The following is a 25,043-nucleotide window of genomic DNA, read 5'->3' on the forward strand; positions in this document are numbered from 1 at the left end:
CCTCCCACCCAAACAATTTAAGAAAGGAAATCTCAGTCCACCAGAATACCTGCATCAAGGGATACTTTGTTTCTACAGGGCTTCCAAATCCATTGACTCCAATAAAGCTGGTGCTGAAATAGGAATCTGTGAGACTTGAGTCAGTTAAAGCACCTCCGTCTATTCCAGGAACTGAAAGAGAATGAAAAGGGAAGTATTTATAATTATTAAGGACAAAACACCGATTTTTCTTTCTTTGTTTCTAAATAAGTTTGAAAGTCCCATAATCTGTCACTAGTTTGTGTGTCTGTTTACCAGGCCATAACCCAAGATAAAATTAAGGTTTATGTCTCTAAAACACTGTTTTAAAATGTTCATGTTGGCTACCCACTCCTTAATTCCAGGAATGTCCTTTGGTTTTGTTTGTTTGTTTGTTTGCGTTTGGGGGCGGGGAATATTTCAAGATAGGATTTCTCTGTGTAGCCCTGGTTGCTCCAGGCTAGCTTGAAACTCAGAGATCTCCTGCCTCTGGGATTAAAGATGTACGCCACCGCCGTGGTGGCGCACACCTTTAATCCCAGCACTCGGGAGGCAGAGGCAGGCGGATCTCTGTGAGTTCGAGGCCAGCCTGGTCTACAAGAGCTAGGTCCAGGACAGGCTCTAAAAAAGCTGCAGAGAAACCCTGTCTTGAAAAAAACCAAAAAAAAAAAAAAAAAAAAGATGTACGCCACCACTATTGGACTAGAAATGGTATTTTTATACTAATCATCTAATAGACACTACACACAACATGAAAAAAAATCTCATTTGTATTTCTAGCTTCCTAGTCAAGTTTCCTTCCTTTTATTTATGAAAAGACTGGAGACTCCTAATCACAATCTCTGGAGTAATGTAAACAAGTTTTTTCAATCTGTTTCTCCTTCACAACCAATCTGAAACAGTAAGTCTTAGACTCTCTTAGAATTCAGAGAGAAACTGTAAAAGCCACAGAGGCTGTAGTACTGGAATACTGGGAGCTCAGTGCTGACTTAAGGGAGAGATAGAGAAGACAGTCAAACTAGCAATGCCACAAGTACTGGACAGGGTGTTTTAAAACCCTATCCTCAAGAATTGGCATACCAAACTTTCTACATGCCTTATGCTTTACACCAGGAACCAGAGCTGACTCAAGCAGCCACTGAGAAATTTATCAGCCCCCACCTAAAAAAGCAAACTAAAAAAACTCACAAATGTCAGGGATACAGCTCAGTAGTAGAGTACCTGCCTAGCATGTAGGAAGCCCTGAACTCTATCCTCTGCTCTGTACAAACCAAGCATGAGGGCGTACGCCTGTAATATCAGAACTCCACCAGGGAGGGAGAGACCTGAGAATCAGAATTCAAAGTCTTCCTCTGCTACACAGTTAAGTTTGACACCAACCTAGGAAACACAACACCTTGCCTGGAATGAATGAATGAATAAATGAACAACGAACAAACAAACAGTGTCATGATGTGGTATTCCCCTCTGTATGCTGTGAATGCCATTGGTTAATAAAGAAGCTGCTTGGGCATATGACAGGGCAGAATAGAGACAGGCAGAAAAACTAAACTGAATGCTGGAAGAAAAAAGGTGGAGTCAGAGAGAAGCCATGTAGCAGCTGCAGGAGACAGATACCAGACACAGGACAGAACCTTACCAGTATGGCACAACCACATGGCGATACACAGATTACTAGAAATAAGTTAAGATATAAGAGCTATCCAATAAGAAGCATGAGCTAATAGGCAAAGCAATACAATAATACAGTTTCTTTGTAATTATTTCGAGTCTGGGCAGCCAGGAAACAAACAAGCAGCCTCTGCCAACAGTATCACTTTAAAGAAAGCAAAAAATATAATACATAGACCAAAAAGTCTGATGTCTTGGGATCATTATACTCTCCTCTCTACTTTTATACAAGTTTAAAGTTTCCCTTTTTTAAAGGTGGTAGACAATATTCAAGGCATGGTCTGCCTAGAGTCTTCAGGGACTAATTTGTGCAAAGCTGAAGAACAACTATCAGAAGAGTAATAAACACTCTATAAACCATTGGATCACATCCAAGGCAGCATCATATCAGCAGAGAGATGCTAGACTTCCTCTCTCCTCAGAACCAACTCACACAGCAGATGCCACTTCACAAAGGCTGTGGCAGTTTGGCAGCCCAAGATCCACCATGAACCACGCACTCAAAAAAGCTCAGATCAAGTATCAAAGAACTATACCATGAAACCTGACCAACACATACTGTGAGTTATGCAGATGGGAGGGGCTTCAGGTCACATCTATATATCCTTGGAGAGCTGAAAGTCTGCAGGAGAACATTCAGACTTCGAACACCATACAGGATACTGGGGAAAGCTGCACAGAGCTAGAGTCAGCATGCTCATTACGAACCCTGAAGAAATTTGAAGAGGTATGACCAGCATTTAAGACTGTGAAGCACTACCTACAGACCAAGACAGCATCCATAATCCAGACATCCCAAGAAAATGAGAGAGAAGGGAACTGCTCATAGCAGAGGAAGTCCAAAAATTACACTAGGCACTTGGATTGTGTGTGTGTGTATGTTTGTTTGTTGTGGGGTTTTTTGCTTTTTGTTTTTGTTTGTTTTGTTTTGTTGAGACAAGGTTTCTCTGTAGCTTTGGAGCCTGTCCTGGAACTAGCTCTTCTAGACCAGGCTGGCCTCGAACTCCCAGAGATCCACCTGCCTCTGCCTCCCGAGTGCTGGGATTAAGGGCGTGCGCCACCACCGCCCGGCCACTAGGCAGTTTTCATAACCTATCTCCACCAAGCTCTCACCCACTACATCCTTTTCCTTCATTAACACCAATGTCAACTTATGGCCAGCTCTGTTCTACCCTATAATCACCTTACTCTTCTTACTCTTTCCTTTTTCCTCTTCCAAGGAAGATAGACTGACCTGGTTTGCAGGGGCTCTTTGTTTGAGCCTGCAACAAGATGGCACTATTTTACATTATCTGAATGTCTCTTCAGTCTACCTTTAGCCAACACTCATCATCCACTCTACGCTGCCCTTAATTTTTTCCAATATATTTGTGTCACTCCTCTGCTTTCTAGCAATACTAATACCGACCAATCCAGTACTAATCAACAGACTTACCATTCATTTTAATTTTCTTTTCGTCACACAATAACTAATCATGATAGTAACAGAAATCCTTGAGCTCACAGATAAGCACTAATGAACCAGGAATATTAAATACACAGAGTGGTCCCTTCTAAGGGAGGAATGTATAAACTGTTTTGCACCCAGAAGGCTGGGAGGGGATGGAGTTGATGACCTTTGCATTATCTGTGTGGTTCAAACCACACTGGGTCCTCCCCAGACACCTACTTTGAGCTTGTCAATCTATAGAACCCATCATTATGGAAGATGTCACACATACTTTATAAAGAGTTCCGATGTAGTCATATTTTAAGCTTTACTGGGCACACTGAGTTATTTATCACAAGGAAATTTTTCACCAAACTGTGCCTTGCTTATATGCCTAAAATAAATGACTTGGGGTCAGACACTCAAAGTTTGAACCAACACCAGCTACTTGGTTGTGATGAACCCTTCTACTTTCTTGTCTTTCTGATTATTATTCTGATGGCCATGGTGGTTGCAGAAACCCCCACAACTAATAAATGACTAAACCATACTATCATTGTTCCCAAATGACTGATGCTTAAGAGGTGATTTGTTTTATATTAATCACCCTGTCTCACAGAGCAACACCCTTGGATGATGACTGTTGTTACAGACAGTATTCTACTCTTAGAGAAGGACAAGTGCAGAGCCCAGTATTCTGAGCACCAGTTTAACACAATATTACTCAATATTATTACAATCTAGTGTGCCATCATCACACCCTCCATCCTACCCTGAATATTATAAACAATCCCAATGAAAGAAAAGTAGCTTAAAAAAAAGTAAAACTAGCTGGGCAGTGGTGGCACACACCTTTAATCCCAGCACTCGGGAAGCAGACGCAGGTGGATCTCTGTGAGTTTGAAGCTATCCTGGTCTACAGACTGAGTTCCAGGACAGGCTCCAAACCTACAGAGAAACCCTGTCTTGAGAAACAAAAACAAAAAATTAAAACTAGCATGAATGTATACATATCTAATACCAATATACGGAGCAAACTCAGGTAGGCTGATGCCTGTGACTAACACCAACCTGGTCTACACATAGTAAGTTCTAAAACAGCAAATACTACATAGTAAGATCCTGTCTCAAAACACTAAAACTATCTCCAGATGTGCAAATCCCAAAGCCAAAAAGTGTACATATACACACACAGAATAAATGATAATATGAAAGTTTTCTTTCAGATGTTTCCTGTTCCTGGCAGTGTTTCTAAGACTTCTAACTTAGCATGTAGCGAGAGTGCCAGGTCTACCTTTTGATCTAATATTGGATTTCTGACCCTGCTTCTTGATATAGTGCTCCAAAAAAATCTCAAAATGTCATATTCTTAAATCTTGGGTAAAGATTATTATCAGCTAAGCCACTCTGTTGGCTTGAAACTGTCAGCCCTACCTAGATTTTCCTGCAGGGAAGAGAAAAGAGCTACTGATTGAATCATGCTCACATGAGTCTCCATTAAAACTCCTAAATCATGGGATTCCAGCAACTACCAAACTAGACCAGAAGAGTGGCATCCACTCCAAAGGGCTAGAAGCTTGTCTTGAGTACATTCTCATCTGAATGCCAGTATGTATCCTTTTATAAAAAAAAAAAAATATTTATTTATTTATTATGTATATAGTATTCTGTCTGTGTGTATGCCTGAAGGCCAGAAGAGGGCACCAGACCCCATTACAGATGGTTGTGAGCCACCATGTGGTTGCTGGGAATTGAACTCAGGACCTTTGGAAGAGCAGGCAATGCTCTTAACCTCTGAGCCATCTCTCCAGCCAGTATGTATCCTTCTTAACAAACCTAAGTTCTGTGAGTTGTACAGGAAATTCTCAAACCCAAGAAGAAAGTCATGGGAACCCTCAATTTGTAACCAAGTCAGGCAAAAGATATAACCTGGGGCTGGAGAGATGCCTCAGAGGTTAAGAATACTGGCTGTTCTTCCAGAGGCCCCAGGCTCAATTCCCAGCACCCATGTGGCAGCTTACAACTGCCTGAAAGTCTACCTCCAGGGGATCTGACACCCTCACACAGACATACATGCAGGCAAAATACCAAAAAAGTAAAAATAAATAAATCATTAATTTAAAAAAAAGAACAGATAACCTGGGGACCCACTACCTGCAATCTATGTTTACAAAAGAAGCAACCTTGTAGAACTGTGGAAGCGCAGTACAGGGCTGGACAGCAGCTGCTTTAGAGGGATTGTGAGAGTGTACAGGAGAAGAGAGCAAAAGCTGGTTACTTACTCTTAGTGCAATAACAATTTAAAATATTAAGTGGGAAGCACCCTCAGAACTGGAACAGGAAGCTTACTGCAAGTTCCAGGCCAACCTGTGCTACATAATAAGGCTGTCTCAAAAAATAAATAACATGACAAAAACCTGACTGAACTATGTGTGTGTCCTAATGTTTTCTGAACTCAAGTTGAAGCAAAGAACTGCAGTATTTGATGAATGTTGAAGATGCTAGATGGTTTATCTTAACTGCTCACAGGAAAACATTTAGAAACAATCTTAAGATGAAATTATAATTAAAAGAAAAGAATTTAGAAAAGAAAAATTCTGTATCTGACAGATGAGAGAATATCAAGCAACCTTCAGTGCACCTTGAGGATAATTCTGGTTATCTCCCAGTCTGCCACCCCTGTCACAGGCAGGCAGTCGTGGCCTTGCTAACAGCTCTCTCAGGGAACCAGAGATAACCATGACTCAGCTCTCCTTGCCGAGGGCCACCTCAAGTCTAAGTCTCACTGTATTCTTATGCAGTGTTCCTTGGCTATTACTCCATCGTGGCTAGAGTGAACCCAACTGAGCTACCACTGGGAAAGGGACAACAGTAAACTGGGCAGCATCTTATAGTGTTAATTACAGGAGTATTGGGTGCAGCAGTTTAATAGAGGCATGGGTGATAACCTACATTTCAAAGGGCATTTGTAAAACCTTGGAGACCAGTCAGAAAACTGGACCAGAAGAGAGTCTTCCACAAGAATGGCCTACAGCACTGCATGTGTGATGTCAGAATCACCTTCAAGAAACCAGAACTATACAGCCAGTAGCATGGAATATCAGCATAAGGACACAGAGGCAGCAAATAGTCAATGATGTACTGTGGACTGCTCCCAGGAAAATTTGGGGAACAGGTATCTCAGCAGCCTAGGGGATTCAAGCCCCTTTCACTAAGTCCTGAGGATAGAACATGAGGACAAAGATGATTCGCCAGGCTCTGTGGCTGTGTTGTGCTGGGTGCTACCCCTAGTCCTTTTCTACAATGGAAATGTCTATCCTTTCCCATTCTACCAGTGGGTCTAAAAGGACTTGTCTGATTTCATGAGGTCAGTTTCAGAGAGAAGTTTTGCCTGAAGATGAGTAACATCCTCAGTTCATCTGCATCAGATATGTTAAGATTCTTTGTGTGGTTTGTTTGTTTTCTGAGACAGGATCTCTCTGTGAAGCCCCAGCTGTCCTGGAAGTAGCTCTGTTGACCAGGCTGACCCTGAACTCAAGAAGATCACCTTCTTCGGCCTCCGTAGTGCTGGGATTAGAGGTGCATGTCCACCACCACCAAGCTATGTTAAGATTCTTGACTTCAAGCCTTGGTTCTGGAATGTAGTCATTTTTAGAATTACTGGACAGAATGAATGTGGTTTCCATGTTAAAAGAACAGGGACTTTTTTTGGGAGTCTAGGAGCATAATGCTATGATCTGAGATGTGTTCACCCAAATCCATACATTGAAATAATGCCACAGTACTAAGAGGTGAGGTTTTTAGATGATTAAGCATTATGAGTGGGATTCATATCTGTATAAAGTAAGTATTAGGGAACTGTCTGCCTTTTCTGTTTATATGAAAGCACAAGGGGAAAAAAAAGCTCATGGCTAACATACTCTTGCCTAGACCTTGAAATCTCCAGTCTCCAAAAGTATGAGACCCAGGTTGGTAGTAGAATACTAAGTACTAGTCCATCATACCCTGGATCCTGGGTTAGGATTAACAGAGAGAAGAGACTGGAGCTAAAAAGCCTGCCCTATATTCCTGCTGTGATACGCCTGGCCTTTCTAGTCATGAGCTAAATATTATGGCAAAAGAAAGCATTCAAAAGAAAACATACAAAACCAAGCATGTTGAAGAATGTAAATGCATAAGACACTTTACAGAAAGCATCCAGCAAAGCATGCCATGTAGCTTTCGTCTGCAAATACTTCACAGATTATGGCACTAATTAGGACTCATCCTAAGAGACAAGACCTGAATTCCTTAATCTGACATTATGAAGTCCTCAATAATCAAACAGTTATACCTTGGAAAACATCTGGTCTCAGCTCTGCCATTCACCAGCCACAGTCTTGGGCAAATAATTGCAATGGAGATGACAAAGTAATATACCACAGACCTCAACTGCATTGTGAAGAACAATGAAATATTATCTGTAAAGTTTTTAGAAACCTGATGGCTACACAACTGCAGTTTACACAAATTAATTGAATAATGAACTTACAGTTGAGAAATTTGATAGTCTTTAAATGAGTGAATGTTTTTTAATCAGTATAAAGAGGGTTAACTGAACAAATAGGCTTAAAGACAAAAGAGTGTTTATACAGGGGAAAAACTTAATACACCAGTATTTCTGCTGAATGCTGGAGTACTACTCAGTTTCTCCAAGATAAGGATCACATCACAAAATAAGAGCATTCACACAATTTTAATGGTTAGTGCTGTTAGCCTGACAGACTCTAGAATTTCCTGGGAGATGGGTTCCTAGGAATGCTGATGGGGGGAATGTCATGACTGTATTGATCAAGGTGGAAGGGATCATCTTTTTTTAAGTGTGTGTGTGTGTGTGTGTGTGTGTATACACATGCACATCATGAGTAGGTGCAAGTACTTGCAGAGGACAGAAAAAGAGTTGGATGGCCTGAGTTTATGAACTGCCAGAAATGAATCCTCTACAAGAGCTAGATACTTTTTTTGTTGTTGTTTTTTAAAACCAAGTTTCTCTGTATGTATTCCTGGATGTCCTCAAACTCACAGAGATCGATCAGCCTCTGACTCCCAAGTATTGGGATTACAGGTGTGTGAACCACCGTCCAGCAAGCAAAACACTCTTAACCCTGGAGGGGAGCTATCTCTTCAGCCCCTAGAAGACCCACTTAGATTGTGGGCAGGACTATTCCATACTCAGGGGAATCCAGTACTGTCTGAGTGAGCAGAGCCGAAGCATGCATGCTTCTTCCCTCTCTGCTTCTTGACTGTATACCGTTATCACACGGTCCTACAGCTGTCTTCCCCATCATCAAGATGGATGTAACCTGGAACTGGGTGCCAAACAAACCCTTTCTCTCCACTAAGCTGTCTTTGCCGAGTATTTTATCATACCAATAGGAAGGAAACTAAAACAACAGCCTTAAAAAAAAAAATTTGCATTGTGGTGCATGCCTTTAGTCCCAGGCACTCAGGTGGCAGAGGTGGGCGGCATGATCAAGGCCAGCATGATCCACAGAATGAGTTCCAGGACAGCCAGAACCACACAGAGAAACCCTGTCTCAAAAACCAAAAACATTTTTACACTAATCATAAAATTATTCAGCTGGGCATGGTTGGTGGTGCATGCCTTTAATCCTATTACTTTGGAGGCATAGACAGGTGGATATCTATGAGTTCTAGAACAGTCCAGTACAAGCAGCAAGTTCTAAGATAAGTGAGCTCCTGTCTCAAAAAAATAAATAAAACTTAAACTTTTTCTTGTAATAAAAAGAATATATATATTCTTTTGGTTAGCTTTTTTCTCTATTTATTTTGGTATTGGGGATTAAACCCAGAGCCTTGCACATCTTAAACTCACACCATCATTTGAATAAATCCGCTGGATAGCTAATTTCAGTTGCCAACTGGGAGATAAGCCTCTCTGAGCAAGTCTGTGAGTAATAACCTTGAGTGGGTTAACGAGGTTGGAAAACCTGCCCACAAATGGTGGCACCATTCCCTCCACAGGCATTCTGGACTACATAAAAAAGGAGAAACCTGGCTGGTACAGCATTCATCACTCTTTGTTTCTTAACTGTGGATGCAAAGTGGTTTAGTGACCACTTCTAGGTCCTGTTCCCTTGACTTCCTCATCATGATGATTCAGATACGCTAGAAAAGAATTAAAACCCCTTCTTTCGCCACTTCTTGGTTTTAGGACTTTGAATAAATAATTCCATTAAGATTCTTTTTTTTCTTCTAAAAAGGAAGCAATACTATCTCATAGGATTACCATAATCAAAGATTTTAAATAGTATTTGTAGTCAGGCAATAGTGGCACATGCCTTTAATCCCAGCACTAGAGAGGCAGAGGCAGGCAGATCTCTGTGAGTTCGAGGCCAGCCTGGTCTACAAGAGCTAGTTCCGGGACAGGCTCCAAAGCTACAGAGAAACCCTGTCTCAAAAAAAAAAAAAAGACAGAAATTTTAAAGGTCCTAAGCCTAGACATACATTTTAGTGGCAGAAAAATTTCTTAGCATGAACAAAGCCCTAAATTCTATCACTCAGCAAAAGGAAAACAAAAGCAAAACACACATCCCTAAAATAGCCATCATTAAAAAAAATTAATACAAGCATAAAGTAAATGTTATGCAGCTATGAAGAAATGGGTAGACCTCTATGTAAATGTGAACAAAATATAGGCTAAATGATTAACATTCAAAAACTGAAAATACATTAGGCTTTGTGTGTAGTCTCATGTCTAAGTGTATAAAGGTGCCAGTATGCACTTGAAGGAAGGGCAATATAACAAATAATAGAGATATACGATATCTTTAAATGGGTGTAAAATAATCTAGAAAAAAAATGACTGTCTTCTGGAAAGAGGGATCAGAGAAGTTGGCAGAGAGGAAAACTATTTCTCTCTCTTGTACTCTATCTTACTTAAATTTTTAGGGTTAGAGCTGTAGATCTTTTATTAAAGGGCTTTCCAAGAATACAGAAAGTCCTGAATTCAAGTCCCAACAGCACATAACCAGGTAGTTATAATCTCAGCACTTAGAAAGTGAAGCCAATCAAGACGGGCAGTGGTGGGCATACTCCTTTAATTCCAGCACTCGGGAGGCAGAGGCAGGTGGATCTCTGTGAGTCTGAGGACACTAAGTTCTAAGAAAGACTCCAAAGCTACAGAGAAACCCTGTCCCAGGAAAACAAAAACAAAAAAACAAAAACACCACAATCTCGGATTTCTCAACCCAATACTAACTCCTAAAACCAAAAGGAAACACAACACTAGATGTGTATTCATCTGTTAAGGTGACAGCTCCCCTTCTCCTTGAACTCGGACTTTATCATCTTGCACTTTAGCTCTCTGAACTACTCTATAAGCAAGACACAGGGGCTGAGAAAATGGTTCAGCCAGTAAATCAACTGCCTCGCAAGCATAAAAACATGAGTGCGGGTCCCCAGTACCCACATAAAGACCCAAATGAAGCAACTAGCACCTGTAATCCTAGCACCAAGGAGAGGAAACCGGGGTCCAGGTTCACTTAAGAGAACCTATCTCAAAAATAAAGTAGCCGGGGGTAGTGGTGCATGCCTCCAATCACAGAACTCAGGAAACAGAGGCAAACCTAGTCTACCGGGCAAGTTCAAGACAAAACTATGAAGTGATGAAGTGAAACCCTGTCTCAAAAACAAAAAACAACAAAAAAAACAAAAAAAAAAAAGGAAGAGAGAGAGAGAGAGAGAGAGAGAAAACAATGAGGAAGACTAAAGGGGTTTGGGGTAGGGTGTGTGTGCATGTATACAGAATCTCTAGACCAATGGGGGGAGCTATAGTACTCACAAACACAAAGAAATGAAATATAGATGTAACACGAAGGCTAATACTAGTCAATCCTGACGGCGCACTTCAATGATCCCAGCCCTCAGGAGAGTGAGGCACAATGAAGAACAGTCTGAGTTCCAGTTGGAGTCTTTATATCAAAAAAACTTAAATTAATAAAAATAAATAATAGCACTCAGTAACCATGGCAACTTAGACTGAACTTTAACATGTGCCAGGCCAGGCCTACCATCTTCCACAAAAGTTTCCTAACTACTCCAAAAAAAAGGTGCTATTGCTGCCTGATTTCTCCTCACTCCTCAACTCCACCTGCAGCATTACAATCCGCTTCCAAGGTAAGAAAAACTGGGCTTAGATACTCTGACCAAGATTACAAAGCTAGTAAGGAAGTTGTTTGCTGTACTTCTTATTCCAAAGCATTCACTATTAACTAAATCAGTGAAAAAGAATTTATGTTTTGGTAAAATAAACAGATCTGGATTTCAAATAAAGTCAAGCATATAAAACAAACACTGACATATTTTGGCTACTGAAAGTACCCTCTAGAGTAAAGCCATCATGAAAATCTAGCTACTTAAAAATATAACCCCACCAATAATCAATTCAAAACTGGGGTGGTGGTGGCACATGCCTTCCTTTAATCCCAGCACTCAGAGGGTAGAGGTAGGTGGAGCTCTGTGAGTTTGAAGCCAGGCTGGTCTACAAAGTAAATTCCAGTACTCTCAGGTCTATACAGAGAAACTCTGTCTCAAAAAAAAAAAAAAAAAAAATCAATTCCTCTAAACACAAACCGTATCTAAGTCTTAAAAAAAATCAACTCTAATAGAAATATGGCTATGAAAAAGCAAATGCCTTTAAAACTACTTCATAAAACAACCTTGACTGTCAGACCATAGCCATTACCCTACTACCAGGTCAGCAGAACTGGAATGGAGAGTTTTCCTATACTGCAGGGGAAAAAGAAGAAAGAAAGAGAGAGAGAGAGAGAGAGAGAGAGAGAGAGAGAGAGAGAGAGAGAGAGAGAGAGAGAGAAGGGAGGGAGGGAGGGAGGGGAGGGAGGGAGGGAGGGAGGGGAGGGAGGGAGGGAGGGAGGGAGGCTGCTTCTCTGACAAGGGTGAAACATCATGGCAACTTATTATCCTAAAGCCTTCCTGGCTCACCCTTGCAATGCCTGCAAAGTAATGAAAGACTTTTTCCCAACACTAACTTCCTAAGTTACTTTAACCCTATCTGGAACAGTAACAAAATATTCCGCTAATGTGAAATACTAAAGCAAGAGTCAAAAACTCAAATGCCCGGGCTGGAGAGATGGCTGGGAGGTTAAGAGCATTGCCTGCTCTTCCAAAGGTCCTGAGTTCAATTCCCAGCAACCACATGGTGGCTCACAACCATCTGTAATGGGGTCTGGTGCCGTCTTCTGGCGTGCAGGCAGACACACAGACAAAATATTGTATATATAATAAGTAAATAAATAAATATTTAAAAAAAAAACTCAAATGCCCATATTTAAGTCAGTGGTTAGGTAGGAAGTGGGGCAAATATAAAGTCTTGCCCCATCAAGGAGCCTAAATTCTATACTGTTTTGCATTGCACTTAAAAAAAAATCCATATTCCCTCTTATATATTCTGATGTCATTGTTAACTAATTCAAATTGTTAAAATCACACATGGATATAAAAGAGAGTAATATCACGCATCCTAGCCACCAAAATAGCTGCAATTATGACAGATAATGTCAAACTACGAACACACAATGCCCAAAATTCATAAACTTCTAAAGGGAGAAAGTTCGCATGGGTTACTGAAACTGAATTGTACCTACCAATCTACACCTAGTTAACTGAGCAAGAAACTCTCCAAATACACCTAGATTTCTTATAATTTGATTTTTATTCTTACGTATGTGTCTATGTCTATGTATACAAGTGTGTACAAGTTACCAACAGAGGCTGGAAATGGGCATCAGATCCCCTGGAGATGGGAGATCCAGGTGGTTGGAAGCTATAGGGTATGAGTGCTGGGAACTGAACTCTTCAGGAAGATCAAGTAAGTGTCCCTACACACTGAGCATTTCTCCAGTCCACATATATAACTGTTTTTCTTCACAGACAAAAATTAACAATCCAGCCAGGTGGATCTCTGTGAGTTCGAGGCCAGCCTGGTTTACAAGAGCTAGTTCCAGGACAGGCTCCAAAGCTACAGAGAAACCCTGTCTCGAAAGAACGAAAAAAAAAAAAAAATCCACAATCCAAGTGCCCACTAACAGTAAAATTAGAAAGCAGATAATACATTCATATAATGTAATATTATTCAGAATATGAGCTAACAAGGCCCTTCCTATTAAAAAGCAAGCAGCTCATCATCTCCTTACTGTGTCAAAATCTGGCCAACTTCTGTCCCTGCCAGAGGAAAGCTGAAACAGAACAATGAATGAGGGTTTCTGGCTAAAGTTTCTATAGGAAATACAAACGAACTGCTCAACTACCTTTAACAGTGTGCAAGGTCTGAAAAGCAAAAACACCAGAATTTGCAATTAAAAGAGAAACTAGGGCCGGGCTGTGGTGGCTCACACCTTTAATCCCAGCACTCCAGAGAGGCAGGCAGCAAGCCTGAAAGGGCAATCAGTAAATTCAAGACCAGCCTGGTCTACAAGAGCTAGTTCCAGGACAGGCTCCAAAGCTACAGAGAAACCCTGTCTCAAAAAAAACCAGAGAACAAGAGAGAGACAGAGAAACAGAGAGAGAGAGAGAGAGAGAGAGAGAGAGAGAGAGAGAGAGAAGCTGGGGCTGGAGGGATGGTCCAGAGGTTAAGGATGTTAAGAGCACTCCCTGGTTGCTCTTCCAGAGGTCTTGCATTCAATTTTCAACCACCACATGGCTGGTGGCTTACAATCATCTATAATGAGATCTAGATCCCTCTTCTGGCCTGCAAGAACACATACAGGCAGGACACTATATACATAATAAACAAACATATAAATTTAAAAAAAAACAAAAAAGAGAGAAGCTAAACAGAAAGATTTAGGAAATCTGCAACCTCACTACGTGAAAGCACAAAGAACATTTAGGAGTGCAAACCAAGAATGCGGCCATACGCAGAATCGGATAGAGCCAGAGGGCTCTGCGAACTTCACCTTTCAACTCTGCACAGCTGCACCACCAATTTACTCCATTAAGAAACACTGGTCAGAGACGGTTCCTCCCTTTGCAGTGGGCAACAGTTAATAACTGAGACACATAACTGGTTTAAGCACTGAGAAAAAGTAACTGTTGAGTACTCTAAACAGGCTAGCATCTGTAACACACACAGGCACACTCACACCGCCACAAGGCTCTTGGAACACTGGGAAAGAGAGTGTGAAGTAAGAGCTGGAGGATGGGGATGAATATTGTTGAAACTATCTTCTGGACATGACACAACTGTGGAACTCATGAACTTGTTACTGCACAAGATGGAACATGTCGACACTCCAGTGGGGATGGGGAAAGAGCTCATGAAGCCCCACTCCTAGCCAAGGAGCTATTGCTAGTTAATGGCTACTGGGGGAACAGAAATTATTTTTCTTCAGGGATGTAGCCACTGGTAAATTGCCTGTGCTCCAGTAATAATACCACACCCATGCTCATGCAGGCAAACCCATTTTAACTCATGGGTTCCTTTTTCTTTTTTTTTTTTTTAATTTAAAAAGACTGTAGGGTAGTAGTGGCACAAAACTTTAACCCTAGCACCAGGAGGCAGAGAGGCAAGTGGATCTCCAACTTTGAGGCCACCCTCGTCTACAGAGTGAGTTCCAGAACAGCCACAGCTGCATGAGGAAACCCTTTTTCATAAAACCGGAGGAAGGAAGGAAGGAAGGAAAGAAGAAAGGGAGAAATAAAAATAAAAAGACCTGGGCTGGAGAGATGGCTCAGGTCAAAAGCACTGGCTTCTAGTTGCTCTTCCAGAGGTCCTGAGTTCAATTCCCAGCAACCACATGGGGTAGCTCACACAACCATCTATAATGAGGTCTGGCGCATGTCTTTAATCCCTGCACTAGAGGCAGAGGTAGGCGGATCTCTGAGTTCAAAACCAGCCTGGTCTACAGAGCGAGTTCCAGGATACGCTTCAAAAGCTACAGAAAACCCTGTTACAAAAGAAAAATAAAAAGAACTATAATAGGAAGTAAAAGGGAGAGAGGTTAAGAATACACAGAAAATGCCAGTTAGGACATTTAAAGACCTCTGAGATTGCCTCTCCCTGGACTAACCCAGAGCTTGGAGAAAGCAAAATAGTTTAGGCGCCCAGGGCCAGATTGCCCTTTCAGGCTTGTTGCCAAATCCGCCAGGTTCTCTGCTCCCAGTAGCTACCACTCAAGGAAGTCCAGGAAGCATAATCCACAGCCAAGGAAAGGGATACAGGATTTACGTCACACAGACTGTCAAACAATGTAAAATCTAAGGGGTTGTGACAAGCTCACAACCACTTTCAAAAGGTGTCCTGGAGAGCCTTGAGTCTTACAGGGAGTTTATGTCACACATTCACAGCCCCTACTCAGAAAATACCTGAGTAGCAACTAACCCGACACCACAGAATTGTAAGGTCACCAATGTCCAAGTCAACATGGAAAAAACCAAGGTAAGAGATTTTAAAAGTCCCACTAGGGACAAACTACCCCTTTCCTACCTATTCCTTTCTGGAATAAGAACATTTACCCTATACCTACCTGTTCCAGCACTAAATGCTAGAGACATGTAATTTAATTATACAGACTCCGGGAGAGAGGAAGGTGCCTCCGGAATCATCCTTTCCATCTCCTCCCATATCTGACTTAAATGTGACTATGGACTTTGCACTTTTAAACTGCTAGTGGAAGGAATGAACAGTCTTGTGACTACTGAGATGAAGGAATGAATTGGGCATTGTGAGGACAATGTTTTTTAGAGTTCAGAAGCCAAATGCTTCCATTTGAATGAGCCCTGAAGTTCATGTGTTAGAAATTAAATCCCCAATGCAACAGATGTGGAAAAAAACGCCTAGTAAGAAGTGATTCTGCCCAGTGGTGGTGGCGTATACCTTTATTCACAGCGCGGAGGTAGAGGCAGGTGGATCTCTGTGAGTTTGAGGTCAGCCTGATCTAGAGGAAAATTCCAGGACAGCCAGGGCTGCACCAAAAACAAGCAAAACAAACAAAAGGGAGGTTATTCTATCACAGGAGTTCTCTCTCACGGGCAGACTGATGTTGAGGAGACTGGACTAGTTATCTCAGGATCAGATGTATAATGGAAGCAGTCTGGCATTCTTTTGCTCTCTTGTTCTTTCTGCTGAGAATGGCATGATATGAAGGTCTTTTCCATACAGGCAAAAACCTTGATGCTGGACTTTTCAACCTCCAATACAAATGCATTTCTTTTCCTTTGGGCTTCCTTGTAACCCAGTCTAACTCTTGGGTGACAAAGGATGACCTTTAACTTCTGATCCTCCTGCCTCCACCTACCAAGTGTGGGGATTTATAAAGTTGAGATTCTCTCTCTCTCTCTCTCTCTCTCTCTCTCTCTCTCTCTCTCTCTCTCTCTCTCTCTCTCTCTCTCTCTCTCTTTCTCCCTCCCTCTCTCCCTCCTCTCTCTCCCTCCCCCCCCCCCGTATTTTATTTATTTGATTTTTCGAGACAGGATTTCTCTGTAGCTTTTGGGCCTGTCCTGGAACTAGCTCTGTAGACCAGGCTGGCCTTGAACTCACAAGAGATCCGCCTGCCTCTGCCTCCCAGGTGCTGGGATTAAAGGCATGTGCCACCACCGCCTGGCTCTCTTTTTTTAAATATGTCATTTATTTATTGGGGACGAGTAGAAATGCAGTAAGTGTAGAGATCAGAGGACTTGCAGGAGTTGGTTCTTTCCCTCTGAACCATCTTGCCAGACCCCGACATTCCTTTCTTTGTAAATTGTTCAATCTATGTTTTTCTATTACAGCAACATGAAATGGACTGTGATTCTAGTTTTAAACAAGTACTTCAATTAAAAGCCTAAAAGCACATGCACATGAACATAAAATTCCAAGGAGGCTAGACAAAATACCAATGAAGGAGTATGGAGTCTAACATGGAGTTCTGCTATGATCTCTTGCTGGCAAGACACTGCACTGTGCTACATTTAAATATTCACTTGAAGTGGTGGGGCACGCCTTTAATCCCAGCTCTCAAGGCAGAGACAGGGATCTCTGTGCGTTCAAAGTCAGCCTGGTCTACACAAAGCAAGTTCCAGGACAGGCTCCAAAGCTACAAAGAAACCCTGTCTAGAAGGAAAAAAAAAAAGATTCTAATACCAGTCAGCAACTAACAGATTTCAGATGTTTCATAATGGCAATATTTGGAATATGTTGTCTATTTTAATTTCCTTGTACCACTAATTAGTGGGTGAAGGCTATCCTAAGAGTTTGAGAAACAGACTGGACAACTAAGTTGTACACAGTCAGAACAGCTATTAATTCAAGCCTACCAAGAAAGAAGACAGAAGCCAACCATGTTAAAGAAATGTCACAGGGCCAGATATAGTGACAACTGATGGAGGAGGGCCCAGCAGTCTATTAAGGTAGGTACCACCCCTGGGCAGGTGAACCTGGGCTTGAGAAAGGTAGCTGAGCAAGCCAGAGAAAGAACCAGTAAGTAGTCTTCCTCCTTGGTCTGTTTTAGTTCCTGCCTCCAGGTTCCTACTTGTGCCTGATTTCCCTCATCAATGGACTCTAACAGGTTATGAACCCTTCCTCCTCCCCAAGTTACTTTTGGTTGTGGTGGATTTTGTGGTTTCTCTGTGTAGCTGTGGAGCCTGTCCTGGCTCTGTAAACAGGATGGCAGCTTGGTTGTGGTGTTTTAACACAGCAACAGAAAGCACACCAGGACAGACACTGTTCTTTTTCCATTTCCTTACCATTACAATCACACATTATCCTCAATTTAACTGGAAGCACACCTTCACTTCCTAAAATTTACCTTTAAGAAAACTTCCACTGGGCATGATGGCACACCTGTAATCCCAGCTCATGAGGCTGAGGTAGCGGAGTCTCCAATTCAGACCAACCTGGGCTACAGAGTGAAACCCTGACAAAAAAGTTAACAGGGAAGAGGAGAAGGGGGACACAGACAACACTGGCCTGTTGAGCACAGTAATTAAAGTGCCTGCTGACAAGCCTGACTGACCTCCTGAGTTCCAGCTCCAGGACCTACACTATTGAAAAATGACTTCCCCAAACTGTCATCTGACCTCTGTAACTATGCTGTCTATGGTGGGCACACACACACACACACACACACACAAACATACAGAGATACAGATAAAGGTAACTAAAAAAAATTAAAATTTAACGGCTAACTCCCAGCAATAATGTAACTATTCTTTAGGAAACATTTAATGCATATAAACTTCGGTAAACAGAGACGTCCACCATTCTAAAAGAAGCAAACTTTTAAAAATAAGCTATGCGTTATTGTAAGATCTAAACCAAGGGGAAATCAGGCACCTACTTTAATTAATGTTCAAGGCCAACCTTATACAAGCCATTCATAGTTACAACAAGCTCCACTCAAAAAGCTCTACGTACACAGCCCTAAATTATTCTCACGATAGCTTGTGTACTGGGAGATGCTCTTGAGGCACAATGCTGAGAGTTCACTCAATGTAATGTTACCAGAAAAACAAGATTCCGGCGGACACCCAGTTCACTTACTCGAGCCTTCCAGAAAGCTACCAGAGAGCAAGTCCTCGGAAATCCCTAGTCTAAGCTCTCTATAGAATTTATGCACGCTTTAAATAAAAAAAAAAAAAAAAGGGCTGATCTCCGTACACCACCCCGCCCCTTCGACATCCTTAGAAAGCAATTCCAGCACCGCAAACCTTGCTCCCAAAACCCTCCAGCAAAACTTTTCGCGTCCTTCCCAGCAAAGCTAACGCGCCTTAAGCCCGCCCCTCACCTCCCGCCTCCTACCCACATACACACCCACTGGTGAACCTCAACTTTAGGCAGACGGCACTTCACACGGGAACGCACGAACACATGTGCTCGCAAACCCGGCCCCTTTCCACACATACACACCCGGAAACGACACCCCTTTGCTCACACTCCGCGGCCCATCCCCCCCCATCTTCGCACCCACTCCCGGAGCCGCCCCCCCCCTCCGACAACACTTCCATCCACCCACACTCCCGGGAAACCCGCCTCCTCCTCTAGCTCCCGGGCTCGCCCGCGGCGGCGGAGAGGAAGCAGGAAGAAGGAAGGAGGGCTACGCAGGGCCTAGGCCTCCCGGGCCGCCCCGGAGGTGAGGGGCAACGGGCGGCCTCAGGCCTCGTCCCCACCCGCGCTCGGCCGGCCCGCCCGTAACGCACCGCACCGCCCGGGCCTCACTCACTCGCCAGCCGCGGTCCATCGAGTCCGCCGCCTCCGCCGCCCGCTGCCGCCGTCCCCGGGACGCCCAGTTCCGGCTTCTTGGGTCCCGCGGGCGGCCCCGCACCCCCGCCCGGGAGCGCTCCGGGAGGAAAGCCGGCCCCCGACGCGGCGGCCAGCGCCAGCGGGACGCTGTTGCTATGGAGGCCGAGCCCCGGGGCCGCGCCGGAGGCCGGGTCCTCGTGCAGGAACTGACACTCCTCCCCGTAGAAGCACGTCTTGTCCTTGGCATAGTAGCGGCAGTACTTGAGCTTCACGCCCGCAGCCGGCCCGCCGGGGACGCCCCCGACGCCCGACGAGGCCGCGACCGCGACCGCCACGGCCGCCGCCAGCGAGGACGACGACGGGGAGGCGGCGGCCGAGGGGGGCGGGAGGCCGCCGCCACTGTTCATGGCCACGCCGCAGCCGCGTCCCCCGCCGCCGCCACCATAGACGAGGGCGGGAAGGAGCCGCCGCCGGAGCCGGATGGAAGCCGGGCGGGCGGGTTGGGCCCGCTGAGGGAGCCGGAGCCGCCCGGGGAGGGGGAGGGGCGGGCGGCGAGTGAGGATTCTCCCTCTCCGCTGTCCTTAAAGGGGCCGCGCGGGACGCAACGCAGCTGGCGCGCGCCCGGGGCTGTGGGGGACCCGGAAAGCGGCGGCGGCCGGCGGCTGGACGGGGATGGCACGGCGGAGGGAGCCGGCTTGTTTTTAAAACTCTGCCTCCGCTCGCCGTCGCGCGCTCCGGTTCCTCCGAGTTGTTTATTCCATTTTCCTCTTCCTGAGACGGCCGCCGCCTCTGCGCGTGCGCGCCCGGCGCGGGGGCTTGTGGGTAAAGGCCTGGCCGGGGTGGCAGGCGTGGCCCCCCGGGGGCATTCGCGAGCAGACCGGTAGGCGGTTGATCCAGCCGGAGACCCTGCGTGGCCTTCCGCTCGTCGCGGGTCGGGTGCTGACGCTTCGCGAGAAAGGATGCCCTCCTTAGAGTCTCCTCCCTGAGCCAGGTGGTTGTCAGCTTTGAAGTGCAAAGACAAAATTGACAGCCCGTCACGGGTCCTGGGATGGGGACGCGGCCCAGCCTCGCTCCCCGAAGAGGAGGGTGGTTGTCGGTCCCCTTGCCACGTTTCCTCTCCTTTCCTTTCCCCAGGCACCCCTGTATCCTTTTTTATCCTCCCCCCGGCCCTTGAAGATGATGGAACTACTAGCCAGATAGCCTTAGCTTCTGGGCTCATTGTCAAAAAATGGAGCCAGAACCGTTGATGTCAACCAACCCCCCGCTTAGAGCGGCACCTGTTTCCTCTGCTTTGATTCTTTTCTGAAAAATAAGATGCCACCTGGGACACTGCTGCCTCGGCAGCACGGGGAGAGCCCTTTCCAAACGTGCTGGAATGCTTTCCTACCTTGCGTTCGAAATTCGGTTTTTAAAGTTTTCCCTCGGTGTCCAACCTACTCCACTACCTGGTTTTTGTTTGGTTGGTTTGTTTGTTTGTTTTTAAAGGGGAGAGGCGTTAAGACATTTGAAGAACAACATTGAAGTGATTTTAACGTTTAAAAGTTTTTTTTTCTCTGCAAGATTTTCTCAAAAGACAAATCTGTTATGAAAAGGACGGGTGTGGGCGGTATTTAAGGAGTTGTGGCAACCTGACGAAGTCAAAGAAGAATGGATATACCCAAAAGTACCACACTACAGAAAGGGTGAGATGCATGCTGTAGAATCCCAATCTAGTAAGCCTAGTGATGTTGCCTAGCTAAATTCTAAGCTGTATCTTTCTGTGTGAAAGCAGTTTTCATTCATTAAATACTCAAGTATTTGGTGATGTTCCTTAAGTGTACCAGGAACTGGAAGGGAGCAGGGGATGCAAAAGATGCAGTCAACCCTGAGTTCAGATGGCTTGTTTATCCTCCCGCAAGTGAGAAAAAAGATACAGGCAGTGTAAATTAGGCTCTCAGCTGTCAGAGGGGACTTTGTGGAACTACCTAGAGAGGGCTGACAGAACAGAGGAGTTGAAAGCACCCTTGAATTCAGATCTGCGTTCGTAAGCCGCTTGCCTCTCTCTGCCTCTTGTGTACATCTGAGAACAGAAGTCCCAACTTTGTACCGTGTGAACTGACGCACATAAACGTCTGTGTCTGGGAAGAAACCATTAGGGCTTAGCAATTGCCTTTTATTGCTGCTAGGTATGTAGAGAAAGAGCATTCTAGACAAACCAAACAGCTTGTGAAAGAGGCCGTGGGTGAAACAGGTCAGGTTGCTGGGAGATCAGTGACGGCAGATGGCTGAGCAGAGTCCATAAAAGTCTTTTTCAGACGATCTTGTGGGATTGGAGTTTTTCTTGAGAGCAATTAGAAATTATCACAACATACTAAGTAGCAACATTAAACATTTCCTTTTAGAAGTAAAAGGATCCCCATAAGGATCCTGAAAAGAAAGGCAGATTGTCCCTGAGCAGAGTAAAGTATAAAATTCCCCAAAGTTTATTAGTTCCAACCCAGGACTTCCCTGGTGACAAAACTTGAGCTGTTTGTGTTGTGTTTTACTATCGCTAAATAAACTTGCATGGCTTTTAATGACTTGACAAGGAAGATGATGTTTCTAGTGAGAGCACAGGTGGATTCATACCCCACACAACATATTGTTCAAGCTAACCTTAATGAGAATCTACCATGTATTACATACTAAGCAAGATCTGTATTAGGCTCTGACATACAATGTATGTAAGATATGGCCTCGGGATGCTTCAGTCAGAATGCTGCCTTATGAGTTTGAAGAACTAAGTTCAGTTCCCTAGAACCCAATAAAAATGCTGGGCATGGTAGATGTGCTTATAAAACCAGTACTGGGAAGGCAGAGACAGAAGAACCCCTGTGCTAGCCGGCCAGCCAGTCTTTCCTACTTGGGGTTCCAGGCAGTGAGAGAGACTCAGAGGTAGGCAGCCTTTCTAAGGGTGGTACCTGAGTTTGTCCTCTGGCTTCTGTATGTACCCTGCACACATATGCACATACACATAAATGAACATGCATTCATAAAGAACCATATAGATATAATAATTAAAATTGTATGATTAAGGGGTTGAAGTGATGGCTCAGCAGTTAAGAGCACTGGCTGCTCTTCCAGAGGACCTGGGTTCAATTCCCAGCACCCACATAGCAACTTGAAGCTGTAGCTCCAGTTTCAGGGAATGACACTTTTCTCACAGAGACACATGCAGGCAAAACATTGACTGCACATAAAATAAAAAATTATTTTAAAAAAAGATTGAGCCTCAGAAGTTAGCATGGACTCAATAGAAAATGTCAATGATAAAGTTTGTCAACCCTCAGTACCACATTTGAAGAAAATTAGACTAAATACTTCTGAACAAATTAGAAAAAAGTAGGCTGAAATATTCAGGCAGCTTCAGCAGTCTCAGGTCAGCACAATCAAATGTTGATAGAATTAGCCCCAGAGGCGCTTTTATGCAATAGATTGATACATGTCCACATAGTCTTTAGCCCTCTCCTTTGAACTCTTTTATTTAAAAACATTATCGACACCATAAGAAATACTTAGTTAACTGGTATGCCCCAAAACTAGCGGGAAAAGGTAACAGTAAGTTACAGATTAGAACTGGTAGAGGCTCACTAACTGGAAGTCTATATGGCATCATCAAAACATATGAATAGTTGGCTTTGAATCTGAATTAAGTTGGAGGAACAGGGGTACTTTTGATATACCACTGATGACATACTCCCCCACCCCTAAAAGTAAATTGCCTGATTTCCTTAGCTTGTAAAATGAGCAGTTAGAAATATTGTTGTTCTTCTTGACAGATAAACCCAAGAAAGTAAAGTACCTCTCTAGGTTTTATATTCTAGTGTACTATGTTGCAGTATATTACACAAGTAACCTAAAGTGTAACCACAGGGCAGAGTGAAAGCAGTAGTGGAGTGCACACTTGGAACATTAAGCAGCTATGAAAATCATAGCCAGGAAAACTTACAGTTATGATGTTCTGTGGATCTATATGATAACTCCCCTACAAAACAGTTTTGGAAGTCAGCTGTCTGGATACTGTTTGAAGAACACAGATAATAGTGTCTGCGTTTGTTTCTAGTGCAGCAACTCCACTAGGGAAACAATGTGGATGTGGGGAAGAAAGTGTTAGCTTATAAGTTACAGCCCACATTAGGGAACTCAGGGCAGGAACTGAAGCTAATGCCTTGGAGGAGCTCTCCTCACTGTCTTCAAACCCAAGACCACCTTGCCTAGGAGTGGCACTCTCACAGTGGACTGGGCCCTCTCACATCGATCGTTAATTTTTTTAAATGTCCACACAGGACAGTCTGATGGAGGCAGTTCCTCAATTGAGGTTTCCTCTTCCCAGATACGTTAGACATGTGTGGCTTTTGATAAATTTGAAAAGAATGCCTACCTTAAAGTGTTATTTGGAGTACTGAATAAAGAACCTCTTGGAGGAAGTCTTCGTTTGCAAAGTTATTCTCCCATCTGGTTGCAGGTGGGGATTTACTTCTGACAAGTATTTAGCATTCTTTCTGAATCCCTCCGTTTCTGATGCTGATGATTTACTTGGACAGTTACTGTGGTGGTGCCTTCTGTTTCGTAGGTTCCTCCCAATAGTCCTGTGAAACATGAAAATACGGTCTTGTATGCAACCTTGGGAATCTCTGAGATTGAAGGACCTGTGAGCTTCTTTACTTGGTTCAGACGGTCATGTTTCTGTTGCTGTGAAGAGACACCTTGACCACGGTAACTCTTATGAAAGAAAACATTTCATCGGGGCTGGTTTACAGTTCAGAAGTTTAGTCCACTATTGCATGGCAGGAAACTGTCTGCAAGGGGGCAGACGTGGTGCCAAAGAGGTAGCTGAGAATTCTACATCTGGATCAGGAGGCAACAGGAAGAGAGTGTGACTCTGGACCTGACTTGAGCATCTGAAACCTCAAAGGCCACCCCCAGTGACACACTTCCTCCAGCAAGGCCACACCTCCTATTAGTGCCACTCCCTGTGAGCATATGGGTACCATTTTTATTCAAACCACTGCAAACACTTAGTTTTAATTCCAGATCTCAAAACTCCATCCTTGGCTCTTTTTCTGATGAGGCAGTCAAGATCATGGGATTTGAGTCTTTCCAAGTTAGGTTTTTTTGTTTGATGTTTGGTTGTGGGTTGTTTTCTTTTCCTAGGGTTTATTTATTTAGTAGTATGTGTGGCTGTACACATGCCTTCCTACTCTTTTGGAGGTCAGAGAACAACTTCTGAGAGTCAGTTCCCTCTCTACCGTGTTTCTAGGCAGTTTTGTTTCTGCTGCTGTGCTTCAAACACAAGCTGTAGGCCGGCAGTCCCATCTCTCCACAGGAGTGTTGATTTACAGCTGCTTACCTCTGCAGCTGGTGTTTTCTGTGGGTTCCTGAAACCAAACCTAGGCCCCCACTTGCACAGTGTACTAGTTGAAGTTACTTTTGCTATAATGAAAATGGCCAAAAATGACATGACCAAAAGCAAGTTGGGGAGGAAAATGTTTATTTGGCTTACACTTCATATCAAAGCAAGTCAGGACAGGAACTTATGCAGGGCTGGACTTGGAACTGGAGCTGATACAGGCTACATGGAGTGAGTGCTGCTCACTGGCTTGCTCAGTCTGGGGTGTTTGTTTGTTTGTTTGTTTGGAGACAGGGTTTCTCTGTAGTTCTTGGTGCCTG

General features: G+C 43.9%; 1 protein-coding gene and 1 long non-coding RNA gene across 3 annotated transcripts in view; one reads left to right on the forward strand and one right to left on the reverse strand.

Moving 5' to 3' along the window:
- Pan3 (poly(A) specific ribonuclease subunit PAN3) overlaps positions 1 to 19,762 on the reverse strand; it is a 115,774-nt gene extending 96,012 nt beyond the window's left edge. For both annotated transcript variants that reach the window (XM_038345164.2, XM_038345163.1), the window contains exons 1-2: positions 19,336 to 19,762; positions 50 to 171 (exon numbers count right to left, since the gene is read on the reverse strand). In XM_038345164.2, coding sequence (XP_038201092.1) covers positions 50 to 171; positions 19,336 to 19,762 — 549 coding nt within the window. The remainder of the gene's footprint in view (positions 1 to 49; positions 172 to 19,335) is intronic.
- Positions 19,763 to 19,867: 105 nt separating this feature from the next.
- Positions 19,868 to 25,042, forward strand: LOC119825637. The gene is made up of 3 exons (XR_005287244.1): positions 19,868 to 20,346; positions 20,916 to 21,037; positions 23,947 to 25,042. It is a non-coding gene; the product is annotated as an uncharacterized LOC119825637 (long non-coding RNA).
- Position 25,043: the final 1 nt, after the last annotated feature.

Source organism: Arvicola amphibius, chromosome 10 (assembly GCF_903992535.2).
Source record: "Arvicola amphibius chromosome 10, mArvAmp1.2, whole genome shotgun sequence".
NCBI classification, from domain to species: domain Eukaryota; kingdom Metazoa; phylum Chordata; class Mammalia; order Rodentia; family Cricetidae; genus Arvicola; species Arvicola amphibius.